The 20,343-nt window shown below is 39.5% G+C and overlaps 2 protein-coding genes across 2 annotated transcripts; one reads left to right on the top strand and one right to left on the bottom strand.

Moving 5' to 3' along the window:
- Positions 1–2,628: 2,628 nt before the first annotated feature.
- ogfr (opioid growth factor receptor) lies at positions 2,629–6,808 on the bottom strand. The gene is made up of 7 exons (XM_087782129.1): positions 6,529–6,808; positions 6,104–6,169; positions 5,934–6,015; positions 5,779–5,857; positions 4,711–4,777; positions 4,433–4,581; positions 2,629–4,367 (listed from the first exon to the last, which is right to left on the bottom strand). The coding sequence occupies exons 1-7, from the start codon at positions 6,658–6,660 to the stop codon at positions 3,401–3,403; spliced, it is 1,542 nt and encodes a 513-aa protein (XP_087638255.1). The 5' UTR covers positions 6,661–6,808; the 3' UTR covers positions 2,629–3,400.
- A 4,022-nt stretch (positions 6,809–10,830) lies between these two features.
- Positions 10,831–13,943, top strand: LOC148059954 (potassium channel subfamily K member 15-like). Its single transcript, XM_087781198.1, has 2 exons — positions 10,831–11,287; positions 11,361–13,943. The coding sequence occupies exons 1-2, from the start codon at positions 10,990–10,992 to the stop codon at positions 12,305–12,307; spliced, it is 1,245 nt and encodes a 414-aa protein (XP_087637324.1). The 5' UTR covers positions 10,831–10,989; the 3' UTR covers positions 12,308–13,943.
- Positions 13,944–20,343: the final 6,400 nt, after the last annotated feature.

The raw sequence follows: 20,343 nt of genomic DNA on the forward strand, positions 1-20,343 counted from the left end.
GTTTTTTTTTTTGGTGACCAATAAGTCATTGAACACGTCCTGTAGGTGCTATAGTGTGACGCCACTGTATGAGTTTTAATTTCAGTTTAAACTTAACACATACAAACAAAAACAATGAATTGAATTATTTCACGTATGAATTAATTATTGATGATTTATTTTTTCTGTAAAACACTGATATGTTTTTTTCATGAATCTATCGTCAGTGTTCTGGCTGGAAAAACAATTTCCAGAAGCAGACCCCTAGAGCATACCTGGGAAAGTGCGGCCTGGGGGCCACATGCGGCCCTTTGACTGAATTTATGCGGCCCTAGTAATTTCAAAGTATGATTATCTATAAATGCATTTATTATTAATTTACATTTTCACATAACACTTAACTCCTTTTTGAGTGTAATTTTTCGAGTATACATTAATCTTCCCTGTGTTTCTTTTCAAGTTAATTGAAGAAATGTTTTGAAAAGAAATCATGTATACAAGAATAAAAATGTAAGCTTATTTAGCTTAATAAATGTCACGGCCTAATGACGCATGTCCTTTTTTTTAGGGATTTTTTTCGTCTTTCTTTTTGCTTGACGGCCCCTAAAAACATTCACAGAATTTAATTTGGCCCTTGAAGAATTTTAATTGCCCACCCATGCTCTAGAGCAGGGGTGCTCACACTTTTTCGGTTCGCGAGCTACTTTTAAAATTGTCAAGTTCAAAAGATCTACCTTCATCAAATTTGCTCAACGTAAGTAAGAACATACTTCACTCAGATGACTAGCACTGAATGACGTGAATGGACTGATAATCAGTCATGATCGAAGGATGTGTGGATTTAATCATCTTCATAGAAATACTGACTTGCATAAATAACTAGATTCAAATAGTTCAGTCTGTGAGGAGCATATTTCCTCATAAGATACTTTTCCTCTGAGAGTAACTTCTAAAAATGTCCATGAGATCCATGAGATCCATGAGATCCATGAGACCTGGTCTCAGTGTCAGCCTGTGTTAAATCTCATCCTCCACTGCAGACAAGTTCAGACTCATATGTACTAAGAATTGCATTGATTTCCAACTAAAAATGGTCATTCATTCGAACTCAAATGGTGCACAAAACATATTCGTGTGTAAGAATCTTTGCTTGGCACGAATTCAAGCCTTTTTCCTTTGTTCATCAAAATCAAAAAATAATTCAGACGGGTTCATCGCTTTCCATGCCTCCATTTCAATATGTCAATCATATTCAAATGAAGCACAAGACTTACATTTCTCCATTTCTGTGATCATGAAAAAACAAAAACAAACGAAAACATGAATTCAAACTAACAGTTTATATTTGTTAATTTTAAACATGTCTGATATGAATCACACAAGTGGATTATTTAAATTTTAAAACATCTTCAGACGAAGTTTAACGAGAATAAAACTGTTAATCAGTAACTTCATATCATCATCGCTTTGTCTGATCGTCTCTGACGTCATTAGAATGTGTGTCTCACCTGCACCTGTTAAACGTGTTTGTGTTTCAGCGTATTCTTATTACGTTCGTGAGATAAAGGTAATTTACAATTAGTCATCATGTGATAGTGTATTAATACAAGTGTGTTTTAAGGACGCGATCACAAAAGGAAAACCAGCATTTGTTGCGCTTTCATTGGAACCTGCAGTTTAACTTTGATGGAACTGACGTCATGTTTCTGTGACTCTCGTAGAGAAGAACCTGAAGCGATCAAACGCGCATTATTTTGTTCGATATATTATTAAAAAAAACAAGCTTATAATTCTATATCGTTTTTCTGAATTGCGTAAAATGACTGTCGCACGTTTTGCTCTTTTTATTCTCGATTCATATGAACTTTGCCGTGCGTTCAGTGGAAGAGGCGGGAGCTCTGATTGGCTGCTGTGCATGTCAATCAAATTGTCAACCAATCGGCGCAATAACCATTTGATTGACATGCACAGCAGCCAATCAGAGCTCTCTTTACTATTTTCTTATATATTTTATTTAATCACGCGATCGACTCGCAACAGCTTCGCGATCGACCGACGTATTGCCCACCCCTGCTCTAGAGGGACCAATAAAGTTAGGCTATCTATAGCATTTTCTTTTTACAAAATTTGGAATTTAAATAAAATGTAGGTAAATGGAAATAATCATTAAAAATATTATTTTTAATATAATTCTTAATGTTTGTAATTTCTTTTTCCTTTCTCCGTGTTTAACGTTGTCCTCGGGAAAGTCACCAACACACGAGACTCGCACTGAGTCACTAAGCAGAGGGGGACTTCATTCTATCCCAGCTACTTCGGGACTGAAGCAGGGGACACCAAAAGCAACCAGTCTACAACAGAAATTAGTTGAATTATTGTATAATTTTTAAGGGGCCCCATGCCAGAGTTAACTGCCCAGATCAAAAAGAGTAAAAAGATGCAAAGGCTTCTTATTAGCACCTCAAAAACACAAAACACGTGCGGCCCATCCATCTTCACTTGTAACCCCCAGACAAAAATCCCAGGCAGAGCTGTGAAACCACTTTCCTTCTGCCATGAGTCATATCAGGGTGCAAAAATAAATCATCTCTGGCCGAGGGGGACTTGGAAGGATCAACAAGTCAGGAGTAAAAAAAGCAACATGAAGGATTGATCAGAAAATAGAATAACTTTATTCTGTTGTCTTCATGTGGGGACTAGTCATGTGTAAAGAACTCATGTGGAAATGATGGAAATCTCTCCTGAACGGACCTTCAAGTGCAATTATAACAAAGGATCAGTATAATGCCGAGGCTCTATTTGTTTATGGAGCACTGGAATAAAAATACATAAGAAATTTCTTATCAATTCAGTAAACACTCAATTTTACAATCAATTAGTCCATCACATTTTTTTTGGCAAGTCGAGGACGAACACTTCCAGAATCTGCACGTAAACCTGCAGACTGTGCAACATTTTTAAATACAAGTGACATTCACACACACACACACACACACAAACTAAACATTAAAATCAGTAAAGACAGCCTCTAATTTAGTGCTGAATTGCAATATAAAGTGATAAAAATGCTGATTTAATGTTGCATCTTGAGAATAAGTGAGGTTTGACCAGATGTGGCAAGGAATTCAACGTTGGGGTTTACAAGTAAATTTGAAATATGTATTCAGAACCACTAAAATGTATATTATACGCTCCCTTACATGTTACATTGCTATTGTAATTAATAATCCCGGACTGACACTGAAACACTTTGAGGCGTTCCTTGACATCATCCAACATTAAATCTCACGTTGAAGTTTGGGAAAGTGATTAATGAGTTAGAAAGTAATAATTTAATACCAAGTGGTAAAAGAAAATTAAGGCCAGCTGAATTGGAATGTCCCTAGACTAGCTTGGTAGAGGTCTTCTCCAGGGATCTAGCTTAATCGGAGTTGTCATGGTTGGATTCCATGTCAACGTCCTCCGACTTCTTCTCGTCCAGGTGATCGTCGATGTTGTTGTTCGTGCTCATCTGTGAGCCATTTGTGTCCGACACTTGGTCAAAGTCAGTTCTCGGTATCTTCTCTTCGCGCCCCGATGAGAGAGAAGGCGAGTGTTTAGAGTTCTTGACTGGGGTTTGTGCCGAAGGACTTGCTTTATTAGCACCAGGTTTCTCCCCAGAGTCTTTGGCGGAACCGTTCATTAGCGCACCCCCATCTTCTCTTTTCTTCTTTGACAGTTTCTCCGCGTCGCCTTCAGTTTGCATAATGATGTCTGGTTCCTGAATAGAGTTGTTTACAACTCGGACCTCACCGTCAGCGGAGGCGTTGCTCTTCGAAACTGTGTCGGGGCTCGCCGACTGATCCATGTCATCAATGCTGTCCGTGGAGTCGGTCCCGTTTCCTAAAATGTCTTTGCCCGACTTGACGGCCTCGGAAGAGTCAGCTTCCGCTTTCGACTCGGTGGGCGACTCAAAGGGCTTGTTCTTGCCTTTACTCGTTTTCTCGGCTCCTTTCTGACTCTTCTCCTCCTCTTTTTGACGCACTGCTCCGTCACCGTCTTTGTTTTTAGCTCGCGTCTGTGCATCCTCTTTTCCCTCTGCGTTGGCCACGGCTTCTGACCTCTTCTCCGCCTTCCTGAATTGTTTCTGGATCTTCCTGGGGCACCACACAAATTTATCCTTTGGCTCAAAGTGATGGTAGGCGAAACGCAGCAGCTCCTGGCGTTTCTGCTTGTCCAGCACGGCGAACAGGAAGTAGTCGAGAACGCTGCGTTTGACGCTGCTGAGCGTCTTCTTGATCAGCGTCTCCTCCAGGAAGAAGCGCACGAGCGGAGCCTGATAGTGCTCGAAGCCCAGCTCCCCCAGACTCTTCAGGATGCGAGTGATGCGCAGATTGTTGTGCATATTTCTGGCCAAGAAGAAAGGGGAAATATATGAATTGATGTCCATCTTATTAATAAAATCGTGGCTCACCTTTCAAGGTTTCCAAAACGCTCCTTCCAGTTCTCCGCTCGCTTCACCTCTCCTGTCTCTTTGTTGACCAGGCGCATGCCGTAGAAGCCCAACATGAGCTCGTAAGACTCCACCAGTCTTCTCTTGGCATCCTCGCTGCTCTTGAAAGCCTGGCGAGAACAAACACAGCAGGATTAAAAATAAATGAGACTTTAAAAGCTAAAAAACAAATAAATTGCGCATTTCAAATATTGATGAGGCTGCTGAATGATTCAGAGGTCGGCCGTCTCGTGACTCACCTCAATCTCCTTCTTGGTGAGCTCTGTGGCCATGTAGTTCACACCCGGCTCTCTCAGGGGGAACAGCCTGGTATTAAAAGACGGTAAAGCAATTAGTTTTTTCAAGACATGACTGAAGAGTCAAGACAACTCTTACCATCAACTCTGTGTGTGTGACTATACTACATCCGAGTGCTCTCTTTAGGGGCTTTAAGGCTATTCCTAAAGGTTTCCTTTTACGTTGAATTTATGACAACTTTTAATCGACTATAGCTTCAGTGGATGCGTGACATTATGAAATACCCAACAATGTGGCACATGATCTTCACTGTATTATTCAGAGATTTCTTTTAATCCTAAATGAATAAAATGACATTTTCTTTCAAATCATACATTACTTTTTCCTCAGTTTTGTGTTGCAGTCTTTTGGAGGCTAGATTACACTATAGCATAAGGAACAATGAAATAACGCAAGATCAAACTGATAACTGAGGACAAGGGGATACAGCTGACCCCAGCTGATTTTTGGGAAAATTTTAGTTGCAAGCCAGTTACGGCTTTGTCAAAAGTCATGTGGTCTGTGAATTATGAAACGCCAGAGTCAAGTGCTCGGGCAATACTACAATATCTATACATCATCATCATCCCTGCAGTATCACAATATATTGTATTTTGATACATATCGTATCATCAGATTCTTGCCTGTGTCCCTGAATGTCAGACAATATTTATATCTGATGGTAGACAGAGTGCATGATGAAGGACACACACCTACATACTATCGCACATTACAAATATATTAAAAATATTATTGTGTGTTCATTTAAACGCTGCATTGAAGGGTTTTTTTTAAAAGTCAGCCCTTTTGGTAATAATTCAAGTAAAATTGTAGTGACAATATATTTACTAATGGGAGGTTGTAAGTTTATTTTCTTAAATGCACATATATGCACACATATTCTAGAAATGGAAAACAACTTGCAAAATGGGTTTTCCTCCATTAAGAAAGATTTTCTTTAGAATTAATTAAAAAAAAACATCCTATTAACCATTATATATTTTAGGGTGTAAACATGGGTGGTTGTATACCATTGTATATAGGAATGAACCCTCTCCAGTCTCTTGTAGTCGTTCTTCCACTCCTTCAGGAACGACTCGATGAAGATGTCTATAAAGACACAAACGTTACTCCAATATACCAGCATTTAGCAGCATATTTTGTCAGCCCAACGAAAGAACGGTACCGTCCGGAGCAGATGGAAATTTGTTGAGATAGAATTGCAGATTATTCATTTTGTCCTCTGGGCAGTCGTCTTCAGTCTGATTCTACAAAAAGGGGGGTAACAAAAAAATGAATTGGATTTTCTTTTTTCCCCCCCAAAGAGAAAAAGGTTGGAGATGTTGCAACACTCACCGGGTATCCTCGCCTGTAGTTCTGCATGTCCCTGGCTGCTCTCATGTTTCGGGGTGTAGGGTGCCACTGCGGATCAGAACCACAGTCAAAACTCCAGAGAACCGTTACATAAGCGCCGCTACACCACTCTTGACGTCCATTACAGTCAGTGACGTGACAGCAGACGTTGCCCTCAACAAGTCCTATATTTCATGACTCAAGCTAATCCTCGTTTCTGACCACAACACTTCCGGCCTTCACGACGGTTCAACATTTACGTTAAACGGCTGAGTGCGTTAAAGTAGGTTAATTTAGCTAGGCTAGTTAGCACTAGCATGAAGCTAGCGTTAGCTTCACATTGGTGGCTCAAGTGGTGCCACAAGTCGCCGTGTATCCCCGTGACGTGACTCTACCCGGTGGTCCAGATCCACGTCCAAGTCACTCACCGTCACTAAAGTCCAGCTCGACTTGTTTTTGTCCTGGCTTGACCGGTGGGTTTGGCTCTCTCCGGCCGGGTCGTCTCCATCACTCTCGGTGTCCCACGTCGAGTCGTACTCGCACGCACAGTCGTCCTCCATGGTCGAGAAAACCGACGAGCAACGTGCATCTACAGCGAAAACGAGTCTACCGGTGAATATCTCCGGGGGTGAAGGAGTCACACCTGCATGTCGAGGCTGAACGGGGGCGGCCCGGACTCGGCGACCATTCGGCTCACAGCCGCACCGCTGGCTGATGCAGCATGATGATGCGTTCACGGACCGACCGAGATAAAAAAAACAAAAACGTTTAACCGTTCACCGCCATCCCATTGAATCTTACACATTTGACAGAAACAATGCATTTATATAAAAACAAAAAAATATAATTATTACACACTAAAAATTAAGTAAAATCGAATGGAGGGTAAGCTCGGGACACATGCAGACATCTCTAATATATACTGTATATTTAAAAACAAATACGGTTTCACACAGCCAATAACATAAATAACCCATTTATGTTTATGTCAAAAAACTAAAATTGAGCTTTTTATTCATACGGATGTCAACCTTAAGTCAAATTATACTTCTAACAGAAAACTCTCAACATTGTTTTCTCAGTTAACGCTCATCATTGGGGGATACATTCAACTCTTGACCTTTATTATACTTTAATGTAATAAAATGTATTCAAATGTATGTCATTGTAAGATGTTACAAAAACCAAGATAAGACACAAATTGTTATTAATACTCTAGACTTTGCCAAAAGTATTCAAAAATATTCTCACCTGGTTTTATTTACTTACATCTCTGCTTGCGTTTTATAAAATAGTATAAAAAGAAACGAGGTCAAGCCCACCAAGAACGAGCTTCCATGTCTTTATTAAAAGAGAGAGAAAGAAAAAAGCTGTGCTTCACGTATACAACTATTCAGAGGTGTTGGGGAATTAGTTTGGATCTCAATCAGATTGAGAATTGAAGTGGTTGCATTGCACATTAAATGGCATAAACATAACCCTGAGCAGTAAGAGCTCTCTAAAAACACACAAATGTTTACACAAGTATTAAAAGCAAAGGCACATAGCATCTGTATTTAAACATTAAAAATCCTGAGTAATATTCTTATTCATCTTTCTATACTTCAATAAGATTTGGGCAATAGAGATTTGAAAACAGAAATGCACCCACGCACAAGTCCAGGGAGTCACAGGTGCTAAAATTTAATTAGAAGACATTTCCCAGAATCTGACAGTAATTGGATGATGCATTTATACATGAAGGTATAAATAGAGTCATGTATTGTCACAGGGGAGTCGGTGTTGTATGGCCGCTGGCGCTGGCTGCTATTTTTGGCCATGGTTACTGTGGAGACCAGTGAACTCTGCAGGCATTCACTATTTGCTGTTTCTATTTAGTGCCTCCGTTTTGTTTATTTTGATCCTCACATTTCTTTTTTACCTCGACACAAAAGACGGATTAGAACAATAAAAATTGTACTGCAAAATTACAACAACTATGAATGTTTCAATCAAAATATTTAAATTGTATTTATCTCAACTTGTCCATTATTTGAATATTTTGCTCTCTAAGAGGAAAAATAATCTGAAAACGTGATTTAAAACATTAACATATAACATTTTAGCTACTAAAAGTGTCAGGATAACGAATGAAAGACTGAGGCATCGCACATTTAAAAATGTTGCTGGTACAAATTTGCACAACCCAACCTTGTGAGCATGTAAGGCCCCCGAGGTATGTCAGTGTAAATTAAAAAAGGTTTGGATTAATTACAAGGAATTTGTAGAAAAAGAAAGAATGAAAAGCTGTTTTATAAGTTGACCTTCCAGTGACATCATGATGTCGGCTGATTCGGGTCAATACGCTGTTCTGGTTCTCTAAGGTCTGTCCTCAGCCTTTGACACAGTTGATCACCAGATCCTGCTGAGAAGACTAAGGGATGAAGTGGGACTGTCTGGGTCTGTGTTACTGTGGTTCTCGTCATACCTTTCTGGGCGCAGTTTCAGTGTATCTACCAATCAAATAAGGTCTGAATCAGCGTATCTGTTGTGTGGAGTCCCTCAAGGTTCTGTTTTAGATACTTTATTAATTTGTTTGTACTTAATTGTTGTAAAAGTAAAATGATTTCCTGATGTTTTTTACCACATTTTTGCTGATGACATCCAGCGCTACTGCTCTTTTGATTCAACTGAGCCCCAGAGGCTGAACAGCTTAGTCAATTGTTTGCTAGAAATCAAACAATGGCTGAGTGAAAACACTTTGCAGCTAAATGTGGACAGAACTGAAACTCTGGTTATTGCTCCTGATGATAAGGTTCCAGGGTTGAGTCAGTACTTTGGTGACTTAGGTCAGTCTGTCAAACTGAGCCTGAGAAACCTGGGTGTTGTATTTGATAAAGACATGTCTTTGTTCAACTCCGCAGAAAACTGACCAGAAACTGTTTCCTTCAACTGAGAAAAAAATTAGAAAAAAATTATGTCACAAAACAAACTTGAGTTTATAATCCATGCGTTTGTGTCTTCTCTTCTGGACTATTGTAATAGTTTATTGTCATGTCTAAACAAGAAGGAGCTGTCTCGCCTGCAGTTAATACAAAACTCTGCAGCGAGAATTCTGACTGGCTCTAGCAGAAGAACTCACATTTTCCCGAACCTTAAAACTTTTCACTGGCTGCCGGTTTCTCTCAGGATCAATTTTTAAATTCTGGTTCTTACTTTCAGAGCTATTCATGTTTTGGCTCCACCTTACATCAGTGATCTGATGGCTCCGCACACAAGCTTCCAGACCAGAGGAGAGAAATCCTTCCAGGCTGTTGCTCCTAAGCTTTGGAACGATCTTCCTCTCTCTCTGCGCTTGATGGATCTACTGACTCCTTCAAGAAACATCTTAAGACATTCTTATTTGTGCAGGCTTTTCCCTGATTTTCTGGAACTCCTTTGTTTGTCTTATGTGTCTTGACGTTTAAAGTATATATTTTAACTGTGTATTGTTTTTGAATGTTAAAGCGCTTAGTGACCCTGGTCTAAAAAGGTGCTTTACAAATAACCTTCACTTACTTATTATTATTTTAACAAAATCAAAACACTCCTCTGATCTCCCTAAGTTTGTTTCTGCAAAGACAAAACCTAGTTTTTCTTGTTACAGTTGAGATATTGGTATCTCTTGATGGAGTAGCTGAAGCTCCACATTAAAATTGTAAATGGTAAGTAGACCTTCAGGGAAAACATTTGAATTCTAAATGAAAACATGCAACTTTGGCATTGTCAATTTAACCCACTCATTTCTAGACTAGTATTAAAGGGCCAATCTGTAGAATTTAAATTAACGTCACGTATCTGCCTCTTCCCAGTGTCCGAATATTGTAACTGAAATGTCAAAAATGCTGGGTTACAATTTTCTTCATCAGCATTCATATAAATCCTGTTTTTGTTTCAGTTGCTCCCTTAATCTTTCTTGTAACTGCTAAAAAAAACAATTGGATGGTCCCGTGGACACTGTCAGGGTAGGGTGCTCATAAGGTTGTTAAAATAAAAATCTGGAGTCGTGACTGTTCAAAATGAAACCAGCCATTACAGAAAATACATTTTAAAGAAGATAAATAGTGTCAGAATGATGAGTAAAGTTGAGGAAACCCTGACCATCAGGGATGTTGTGATGCATCAACATAATTCAACTCCTCCCTGAACAAGACTTGCGCAGCGAGCGACTGTAACCTTGGCAACCATCTGATTCTCCTCTGAGCGCACCAGTGTAGCAATGCTATTGACTTAGCTCCTCTACTTGCATGCTTCAACTGCCTAATGTGCAGAGATCACACACGCACGCACGCAGGCGCGCTCACGCAAACACAGTCTGCCGCTCAACGCATCTGACGTTTTGTGTTGGAAACAACGCAGTGTTTCCCACTCACCTGTCGAACCTTTTCTTGTCCTCATATACTGATGACGTCACTGACATGACATGTGTGGTCAACCTTCGTTTCTACAATCTTATCAAAGTCATCACCATCTACATCTCATAACCTGACACACTGTGACGTCATCTCCTCTAAGGATCAACACTGCATTACATATCAACCTGTTGCGCACCTTTTGACAAGTTTTCTCAATGATGTCAGAGGCGCGTGTCACGCGGAAATTACACGCACGCTCTTTTGTCATTGGCGCCCGGTCTGCGCATGCGCGAAAGACTCACTGGCCACTTTCCAGAGTGTTTGGCTGGATCATAAATCACGAGCATCGCAGAAAATGCGTCTTCTTTATGTGAAATCCGAACGCGGATCTGATATTTCCCGGGTTTGTTCTTCCACTTCCACGCCGATCCGTCTGCCCCGATCCACGCAACAGGCTGCCGCGGTGATGTGGAGTCCGCGCTGAGGCGAGCGCCACCTGTAACCCGCCAGACGTTCATGCCGAAGCCGAGGATGAAGAAGCAGAACGTCCGGACTCTGTCGCTCATCCTCTGCATGTTGTCCTACCTGCTGGTGGGCGCCGCGGTGTTTGACGCGCTGGAGTCCGAGTCGGAGAGCTCCCGGAGGCGCATCCTGGAGCAGAAGCGCAGCGAGATGAAGAAGAAGTACCGCTTCTCCGACGAGGACTACAGGGAGATCGAGCGAGTGGTGCTGCAGGCTGAGCCCCACCGGGCCGGCAGACAGTGGAAATTCGCGGGCTCTTTCTACTTTGCCATCACGGTCATCACCACCATTGGTGAGTAATTAATCATTATTCTTTCCCACTCTTTGGGGACTTTCATGCTAACACCACTGGTCCTTCCATGAAGGTTACGGCCACGCAGCACCTGGTACGGATGCTGGAAAGGTCTTCTGCATGTTCTATGCTGTCCTGGGTATTCCTCTGACCCTGGTCATGTTCCAGAGCCTGGGCGAACGCATGAACACGTTCGTTCGTTACCTTCTCCATAAGCTGAAGCAGTGTCTAGGCTTCCATCACACCGAGGTGTCCATGGAGAACATGGTCTTGGTGGGATTTCTCTCCTGCTTAGGGACTCTCTGTGTAGGAGCTGCAGCTTTCTCCCACTTTGAAGGATGGAGCTTCTTCCATGCGTACTACTACTGCTTCATCACTCTCACCACCATCGGTTTTGGGGACTTCGTAGCCCTGCAGAAGAAGGAGGACCTCCAGGAGAAAACGCCCTACGTGGCGTTCAGCTTCATGTACATCCTGGTGGGCCTCACAGTTATCGGGGCTTTTCTGAATCTGGTCGTGCTCCGCTTTCTCACCATGAACACGGAGGACGAGAGGAGGGATGCTCAGGAGAGAGCGTCCCTCAAGAGAGACCGTGGGTTCGTGGACGGCGCTCTACGTTTACACACTGTGGGAAAGAGCCGGGAAGACTTCGGGCCAAGAAGCAAAAGGCCAAGCAGTCCCAGCCACAGCACGCTCTTCCTCCCGATTGAAGAGGGAACCAGTCGTACCAACTTGATACCCTCTCCTGCAGAGGATGCACAGAGGACACCATGCGGCTACAAGCTGCACGGATGCCGGTCTGGATCCAGCCTCAGCTCTCTGTGCTCCAGTGTGTGTTTCCAGCTCGGCATTCACGATACACACCATAAACACTGCAGCTGCAATTTAAATTCTGTGTACTATAATTCAGTCTCCTACAGGATCCAAGGTGGCTCGCCGGTGTACAGGGGTCACGGTGGAATCTCCTCCCCGGGGAGCAGCTTCCAGGAATTTACTCGGTTCAGGAGGAAGTCAGTATAAAGTTAGTCAGTGTTGCACTATTTGCATCGTATCGTGTGTTTGATATGCATGAGACAGGAATCTTGTTTTAATTTTGTTTTTATCCAACAAGTATGATGATTAAGAATTCACTTACTGAGTTTCTCTTTTACGTCAAACACTTGTAAGTAAGTAAGTACATTTTATTTATTATGCGCTTTTCCAAACCAGGGTGACAAAGTGCTTAAACAATCAGAACAATACTCAATAAAATATATACTTAAAAGGTCAAGATAACACCGAGAACAACACAGGAGTTCCAGAAAATCAAGGAAAAGCCTCCACAAATAAAATGAACAAATAAATTGCTCTGATTCAAGACAACAACACACCTTTTTCAGGTCCAAACATAGAAGAGACCATTACTGGTGGAACCACATCATTCCCCATGACTGCAGTTATAGGGCATCTAGTCAGCAAAAAATAAAAAGTGTCACGTTAAGTTCCTGACAGGTGTAATTCGTTATTATTATTCAATAATGTTGAAGTATATAGTCAAAGTGCTGTGAGGAGCTGACAGAAGCGAGAAAAGATGCAGAAGATCATGACCACTTTTATTAATTTCTAAAGACACTATTTTAAAAAAATGTATCTATCAAAAAAGGAGATACATTTTTTTTAACACACATTAAAAATGCATTCTTTAAAATGACCACTCTGAGATTAACAAGATCATTCTGGCTTTATTCCATAGTGTCCAGTATTGGCCCTCGTAATCCTGATTCATATAAATAATATGGTATTATAGAAAGGTTTGTCCACGTAAGTCGAAGAAAAATAACAATTAATACTAAACTCTCTAAAAAAAAATAATCTTCGGACAAAATATTTTAACCTCACAAATCAAAAAAAAAAGAAAAAAAAGGAGGATTTAAAAATGTTAATACTTCAAGATGCTCAGTATAGGGATATAAGGGAAGTCCTGTCTTAAATTGCAAATTAATAAAACCTTTTAATCTGTTTTTGAATGATTTAAATAAAAAGAACAAACATCGTCTTGTATTGTATTTTGAAACCGGAAAATTATCAGAACACAAAATAATTCTTAACATTTTATTTATATTTATTCACAACAATTTGAAGAACTTAGGGTAAATAGGTGGAAAATTAAAAACACAGAGCCCCCTCACAACGCAGCCCTAACCTGCAAAGTAATCCATTTATAACAAAGTCAGCATACTTCCCTTGTGTGCCAAAAAAGCTGAGTACACCAAAGAATTGAATGCTACATTATTTATTCCAACATAACAAAAGTTGAGACGCCCTCGAGGCCAGAAAAAATTGTGACACAAATGTGTTACAGCCTCAATAAAAGCCTCTTAGATCTCTTAATGATGAGCTGATGAGACATGACGCACAAAATCTACGACTATCTTCCTCCTTTGAAAGCCATGACGTGGTCCTTGCATGTGGCCAAAGTGCAGCGCATGCTTCAGAGAACGTGGCGATTTGCATGACGTCTTTATAATTTCACCGTTGGCATGAGATCCTTATAAGAAGCTGCTTGAGAGGAAACAAACGAGCCTTCATGAAAGAGCTCAAAGATGTCATAGTTTGAATCAGTGTTTGATGATTAGTGTCTTGTTAGCTTTGTGGATTTAACACGGTTTGAAACATTTTTGTGATTTGTGATAAGGTTTTCTACACGACTGAGATGAAGAATGTAGCACAATATCTGATATGTAGCAGGTTTTCACTAAATCTTCCTGCATTTTCAACCAGGGAGTTTTGAGCATTGGTTTATCTTTAAAATTATATGTATTTTGATTAAAATACATGAACCAACATGTCATTGTTTTTATTGTTCTCACATCTTATTGATCATCTACCAACTAATGTCAAACTACAACTTTCCTGGCTTGTCCTCACCTGTTTCAAATGTTTAAAGGGCAATGTTAGGGTTCACCATCAATCTGTGTATCTGTTAAACTTGGCCATGAACAAGACTAACCAAAAATTGGAGCATTAAAGCTCTTACACTAATGTGTTGATTCAAGTGTGTCTTAAATAGATCTTGGACTTCTATTGTACCCATCAGTATGTGTCTGTTTGTACAATAATTGAAATATTTACATTAGAAAAGGTGCTCAAGCCCCGCCCACTGAAAACAGTTGGTTTTTCTCAAGCTAAAACCATGTTTACCCTAACCACACCCACTCTGCTGTGATTGGTCAAGGATCGAGATTTGTCAAAGCGCGTCATCAATCAGGGAAGTCTCCACCTCCAAGGGACTTGTTGTATAAACAAAGTGGGGTGTGATTACAGCTGGCTGGAGGAGGAGTGAAGAACATTATAATGTCATTATGGGCTTCCCGTCACTACTACCTCTTAATCTTGCTGCAAGAGTAAATTCTGTTAAAATGAACATTTTATCCAAATTCTCATATCTCTTTCAATCCATACCAGTATTTCTCCCACAGGCTTTATTTTTTTTCGTAAAATAGACACATCAATTTTGGAATTTATTTGGAATAAAAAGAACCCAAGGATACGTAAAGAACTTCTGCAAAGGTCAAAGTCACATGGAGGGTTGGCTTTACCCAATCTAAAACACTATTATTGGGCCACAAACATCCGTATGGTTGAGTACTGGATCAACTTTGAGGGGTCTCACAATCCCCCGTCTCGGATAGCTATGGAAGCTGCATCTTCCAAACCAGTTTCACTGTCTGCCCTGGCTCATTCTTCTGTTAACTGCCCCACTTATGCTCCTATTAAGAACATTATAATCAAAAACATCTTAAAGATTTGGAATCAGTTTAAACGTCATTTCAATCTGCAGTCAATCCCCATCACTGCTCCCATAATTACCACATATTTGCCCCCGCATTAGTAGACGATGCATTCTTGACCTGGTCCAGATGTGGGATCAACACTTTTAAAGATCTGTTCAAGGACAACACATTTGTGACCTTTGAAGAATTATCAGAATCACACTCTCTTCCTAAACAACAATTCTTATGATATTTACAAATCCGTACTTTTGTCCAAAAAACATTTGATCAATTTCCAAATTTGCCAGAAAAACTCCGTTGGATATATTTCTTTCACAAACCCCAGTGATGAAGAGCTTCATAACACATAACTATAATAGAATCCAAAATCTCACTTCAACATCTCTGGATGGGACCAAGACTCTCTTGGAGGAGGAGATTGGAGAGATCATTTCTGAGATCATTTCTGAGGACCAAAAGTATTTGTGCCATAATGGAACAGCTAACCATCAACACATGTTTTGGTCATGTCCCTCTCTGACCATCTTTTGGGAGAACATCTTTAGGACATTGTCAGAGGTCACTGAGACCAATATCGGACCGAATACTTGCTTTATAACTGCTTTATTTGGTATTTCTGATCTACCTCTAACCAAACTCCAAAAAGATGTAGTAGCCTTTTCACCATTACTGGCCCGACAACTCATCTTGACGAGTTGGAAATCACCAGCAACTTAAAATTAGAGAAAATACGTCACACTTTAAGAGGGTCTAGCACTCAAAAGGTAGTTCAAAGGGATGTGGGGACCTTTTCTGGCATATTCAAGGACAATGCACTTGACTGTGTCCTCATGAAAATCTTTTCTTTTATTTCTTGTTTATTTTAAATGTTTCTTTAGATTGACAATGTCATTATCTACAGGATGTAGATAATGACATGATAATGTGGGGTGGGGTGTGTGTATGTGCGGACCAGGCATGTTTTGTTTTGTTTGTGTTTTTCTTTCTTTTTTTTGTTGTTTTTAATGTAAAAAATCAATAAACAAATATCTAAAAAAAAAAAAAATGGGCTTCCCTATTTATTGATGACACGTTGTGACAAACCTCTATGCTTGATCAATCACAGCAGAGTGGGTGTGGTTATAGTAAACAAGATTTTATCTGCAGAAAACGAAGGATTTTTTTTGGGCATTTTCTAATGTAAATATTAGAATATTAGAATATGACTTTTGTAAAGAGTTTTGTACAAACAGGCACATACAGATGAGTACAATAGAGGTCCAACATATATTTAAGAGACACTTAAATCAACACATTAGTTGACCTTTGACATTATCTCAGTTATGGTCAGTGACCGATTATCTGGGCAGTTCTTAGCTATCTTGCCAACACTTCCTGAAAAAACGAACACACAACTATTTTATAAGAAATAGCCTTCCTGGTTTTAGCATTCTTACTAATTACAATGTCGTTTATAAATGTCCCCCTACAGAAGGACTGGTGGCAAAACCTTTCTGATGGTATAAAAATATTTTTATTTATTTATTATTTATTTGTAAATCTTTACAAATATGTATAAAGCGGTGTCCATCACACCAGGAATCTCCGGAAAAAAAGAATTGGACATTTAATACACATAAATATGTGTATGTTTTAAATTATTATTAAAATAATCAATATTTAGAACACTTTTACAATTTAACAGCTTATAACATATGTTATCAAGTTTAACTACAGTAAATAATCTTCACTGATGAATTAATAACAAAAACTGGAAAATACATAAAACATATCAAGTGGCGGGATGTGGCTCTGAGATAACACGGACTCGTTGTAAAAAAAAAAAAAAACTTGTTAAATAGATGTGCAATGGATTAAGGGCCAATATCCGAGGCGAGGGAGACCTCTACTGGAAAAAGTGGTTAACTTTCACTTTGGAGCAGCCGCACGAAAGTGTTTTTTTTAGATGTCCTAGCCAATCCCTAACTTGCTTCTTTTTGTTTTTTACTTTGACTTTTTTAGTAATTACAAAAACAACAATACTTACCTATTCCTTTGAGAATCTTGAATAAAATATTCTTCATTAGAATTAAGACTTAGCTTAAGATAGTTATAACAACATATTGACTGTTCAAACTAGATTGAGAAGGCGACCAAAGAAACCCAACACAAGATAGTATAAACACAATAAATGCTTTATTCAGACGTTGTAACAGGTGAAGCAACATTACAAGGGTAGAATGTGACATATAACATTAGGCTTTGAAGACTCAGTTTAGGTTGAATGTGCTTGATATTAGAATATGAAAGTAAGTAAGTAAGTAAGCAAGTAAGCAAGTAATTGTTATTAGTAAAGCACCTTTCTAGACCAGGGTTACAAAGCGCTTTAACAATCACAAACAATATACAGTTAAAATATATCCTTAAAAGATCAAGACACATAAGACAGACACAGGAGTCCCAGAAAGTCAGTGAAAAGCCTGCACAAATACAGTGCCAGTCTATTGTGTCTCACATCAAAACAGCTCAAAAAAGTAAGGGAGGCCTAAAGCACTACTTGAAGCCTGAATGATAACCATTCTTTGATGGAGGAGCACTTATGCCATGGATGGATATTGAGGCATCAGCCTGAAGCAGCTGGAGAAGGAACCTGTTGATTTCACGACACATTGGATTTCTGCCTTTATCCCGAATCTTCTGCAGGGTCTTTATGCTGCCCTTCTGGTAGAAGTATTGTACTGGTATCTCAACCGCTTTAATGTGATACTTTATGGACCCTCGGCGATCAATACAATTAAAGAATAAATGCTTTCCATAATTGTTGAAAAGCACTCGTTTTTCTGGTGGCTTCATCTTCCTGGCCATCAGATCATTGTAGATCCCATTCGCTTCAGTGTTCTAATACCTCTTTATACAAGTTATTAAAAATAATAAATCTTTAATGGCTGCTTGTAAACTATAAATGAGACTTGATTGCAGATTTGCATTTATTCAGAATTCAAACAGGTACTTGTAGTCAATGGAAGAGAGCGCTTTATGGTTTTGTAGTAATGTTTGGGGAAGAGCATGTTGGTTTTTGTTGGACTTTGATTCCTATGTTATTGGCCATTGATGATGACATTGTGTTAGTTATTAAATGTGATGTAGGAACATGGTTACCTGCTAAAGTAGAAAACTATCATGTTGTTGAACCTTTCAGTGAGTCCTGCCATAAATTAACTACATCACAAAGAATGAATAACTAACTTGTTGTAGAAAGTTAGTGACATGACATGGGTCCAGGTTAGATAAAAGTTAGACATTTGGTCATTAAGTGACGCTTACAGTTTTTCACTTGATATATAATCCATTAAAAGGCACACGCATACAGACTGCCTGCTGGGAGCCTGGTCCTTTCAAGGTTTCTGCCTCCTAGAGGCAGTTTTTCCTTGCCACAGCGATGTTGTTATCACAAGCTCTTGGCAGGGAACTAGAGCTGAACTGGTAGCATAGAGCAAGTTTGAACTAACAATGTAAATAATAAACCATGAATCCACATATTAAATTTTTGTAAATAATACAAAGATTGCTCACTTATACACGTGTAAATGTAGGCTGTGCACCTCTGCTTCTATCAGGTCCAATATTTAATGAACCACAACAACAACTAAGCTTAAATTAGCTATCGAAGAAAAATTGTTGCTGGACAGTGGATACCTCACCACAGGATGAACACAATACTATTATACCCTGTATTTGTTATTTTTGTTTTTCTTATATCTGTTTGTAACTGGTGAAGGTATGCTAATACAAAAAAAGAGAAGAAAAAAGGAGTTAAAAACATAGAACGTATGACGTTTCTGTGGTTGGTTGTGAGAGTGATGTTAGTAGCGTGCATGTGTTTCCGCCAGTGAGGGGTCCGATCATAACCTTGTCCACCTTCAGTCACAGTACATTCCTCTGGTGCAGAGACAGACTGTGAGCACTATGACAATCAGGAAGTGGACACCAGCTGTGGAGGACGCCATCAGAGCGGAACGATTACAGACCGGTGGCACTGACTTCACAGCTGATGAAGACATCCCAGGTGATGGGATGATCACTCAATTATCCCTTCTACTCTGTGTCAACTCTGTCAAAGACGTCACAAAATAGTGTCAATCTAATTAGTGGTAAACAGGTTAAAGTTTTTTAATCAGAGCGACCTGCGTCAGAGAAATGTGCATGATACAAACACTTTTTTTCATTTTCTTTTTTCACATTTTCCAATATTTGATGCGTAAATGGATACATATTAACATGCAGCATTTTGACTTTACATAATTGTGAATAAGATTTGTGTAGATTTTCTTCAGGTACTCCGTTTCCATCCACATTCCAAAAACATATGACAAAATGATTGCATAGAGGATTTTATCAGCTATTTCTTGCAAATCATAAAAATTAGATTGGATTAAAGGCCTGTTTTTATAATATAACGAACAAAATTATCAGCGTCTCAGTGGTTCACGTCTTCTCAGTAAGAGCCACAGATGTTCTTGTGAAACAACGCGCTAGGCGTATATGTCTATTAGAAGTCTTGTCTAAATTTAAACCAAATTCAGACCTTCTATAATCTGTCTATTTAGTCGATAGAACTTAATCCATGAATATCATTTTAAAATAAAAACCAAATACAGTATGTTGTATAACTGATAAGCCAAATGTTAAATTAAACTGTAGTCCAAATATTGGACTTAGCTCTAATGGCCATTGAAGGACAGCAGCAGGTTCAAATAAAAGGACAGCAATAACTGGTTTCTCCCATGTGATCACACGAGCGGAGATAACCGCACAAGGAATCCAGGGATCCACCTCCAGAGCTGCTGCTGATCCAGGATCTTCACCACGTCATCAGATCCCGAGTTCTCTCCAGGACCCCCATGGACCCTCCTACACTTTCCTCTTTTCTCTCACTATATCCTACCTCACTCCTCTCCTTATCCATCTGTCTACCCCCCCATCCTTCCTCCCAGCCGGTCAAAGCGGCAGGCTGTCAACAATGAGTCTGGTTCCGCTCGAGGTTTCTGCCTTCTAAAAGGAAGTTTTTCCTCGCCATTGCTCACTTTACAGCTCACTGTACAGTGTTTTGTTTCTTGCTCTTTGTTGAATTGCTGGGATCTATTTTTCCTTAATCAACTGTAGTCTTATTTCAACTGTATAGTGTCTTGAGATAACTTTGTTATGATAAGACACTTTAAATAAAATTGAATTGAATTGAATTGAATTAGTATTAATTTATAAACAGAATCAGCAGATGTGCCACAAATTCTAATGAAGCTCAGA

This window comes from Callionymus lyra, chromosome 19, assembly GCF_982586985.1.
Source record: "Callionymus lyra chromosome 19, fCalLyr1.hap1.1, whole genome shotgun sequence".
In the NCBI taxonomy this organism is placed as follows: Eukaryota; Metazoa; Chordata; class Actinopteri; order Syngnathiformes; family Callionymidae; genus Callionymus; species Callionymus lyra.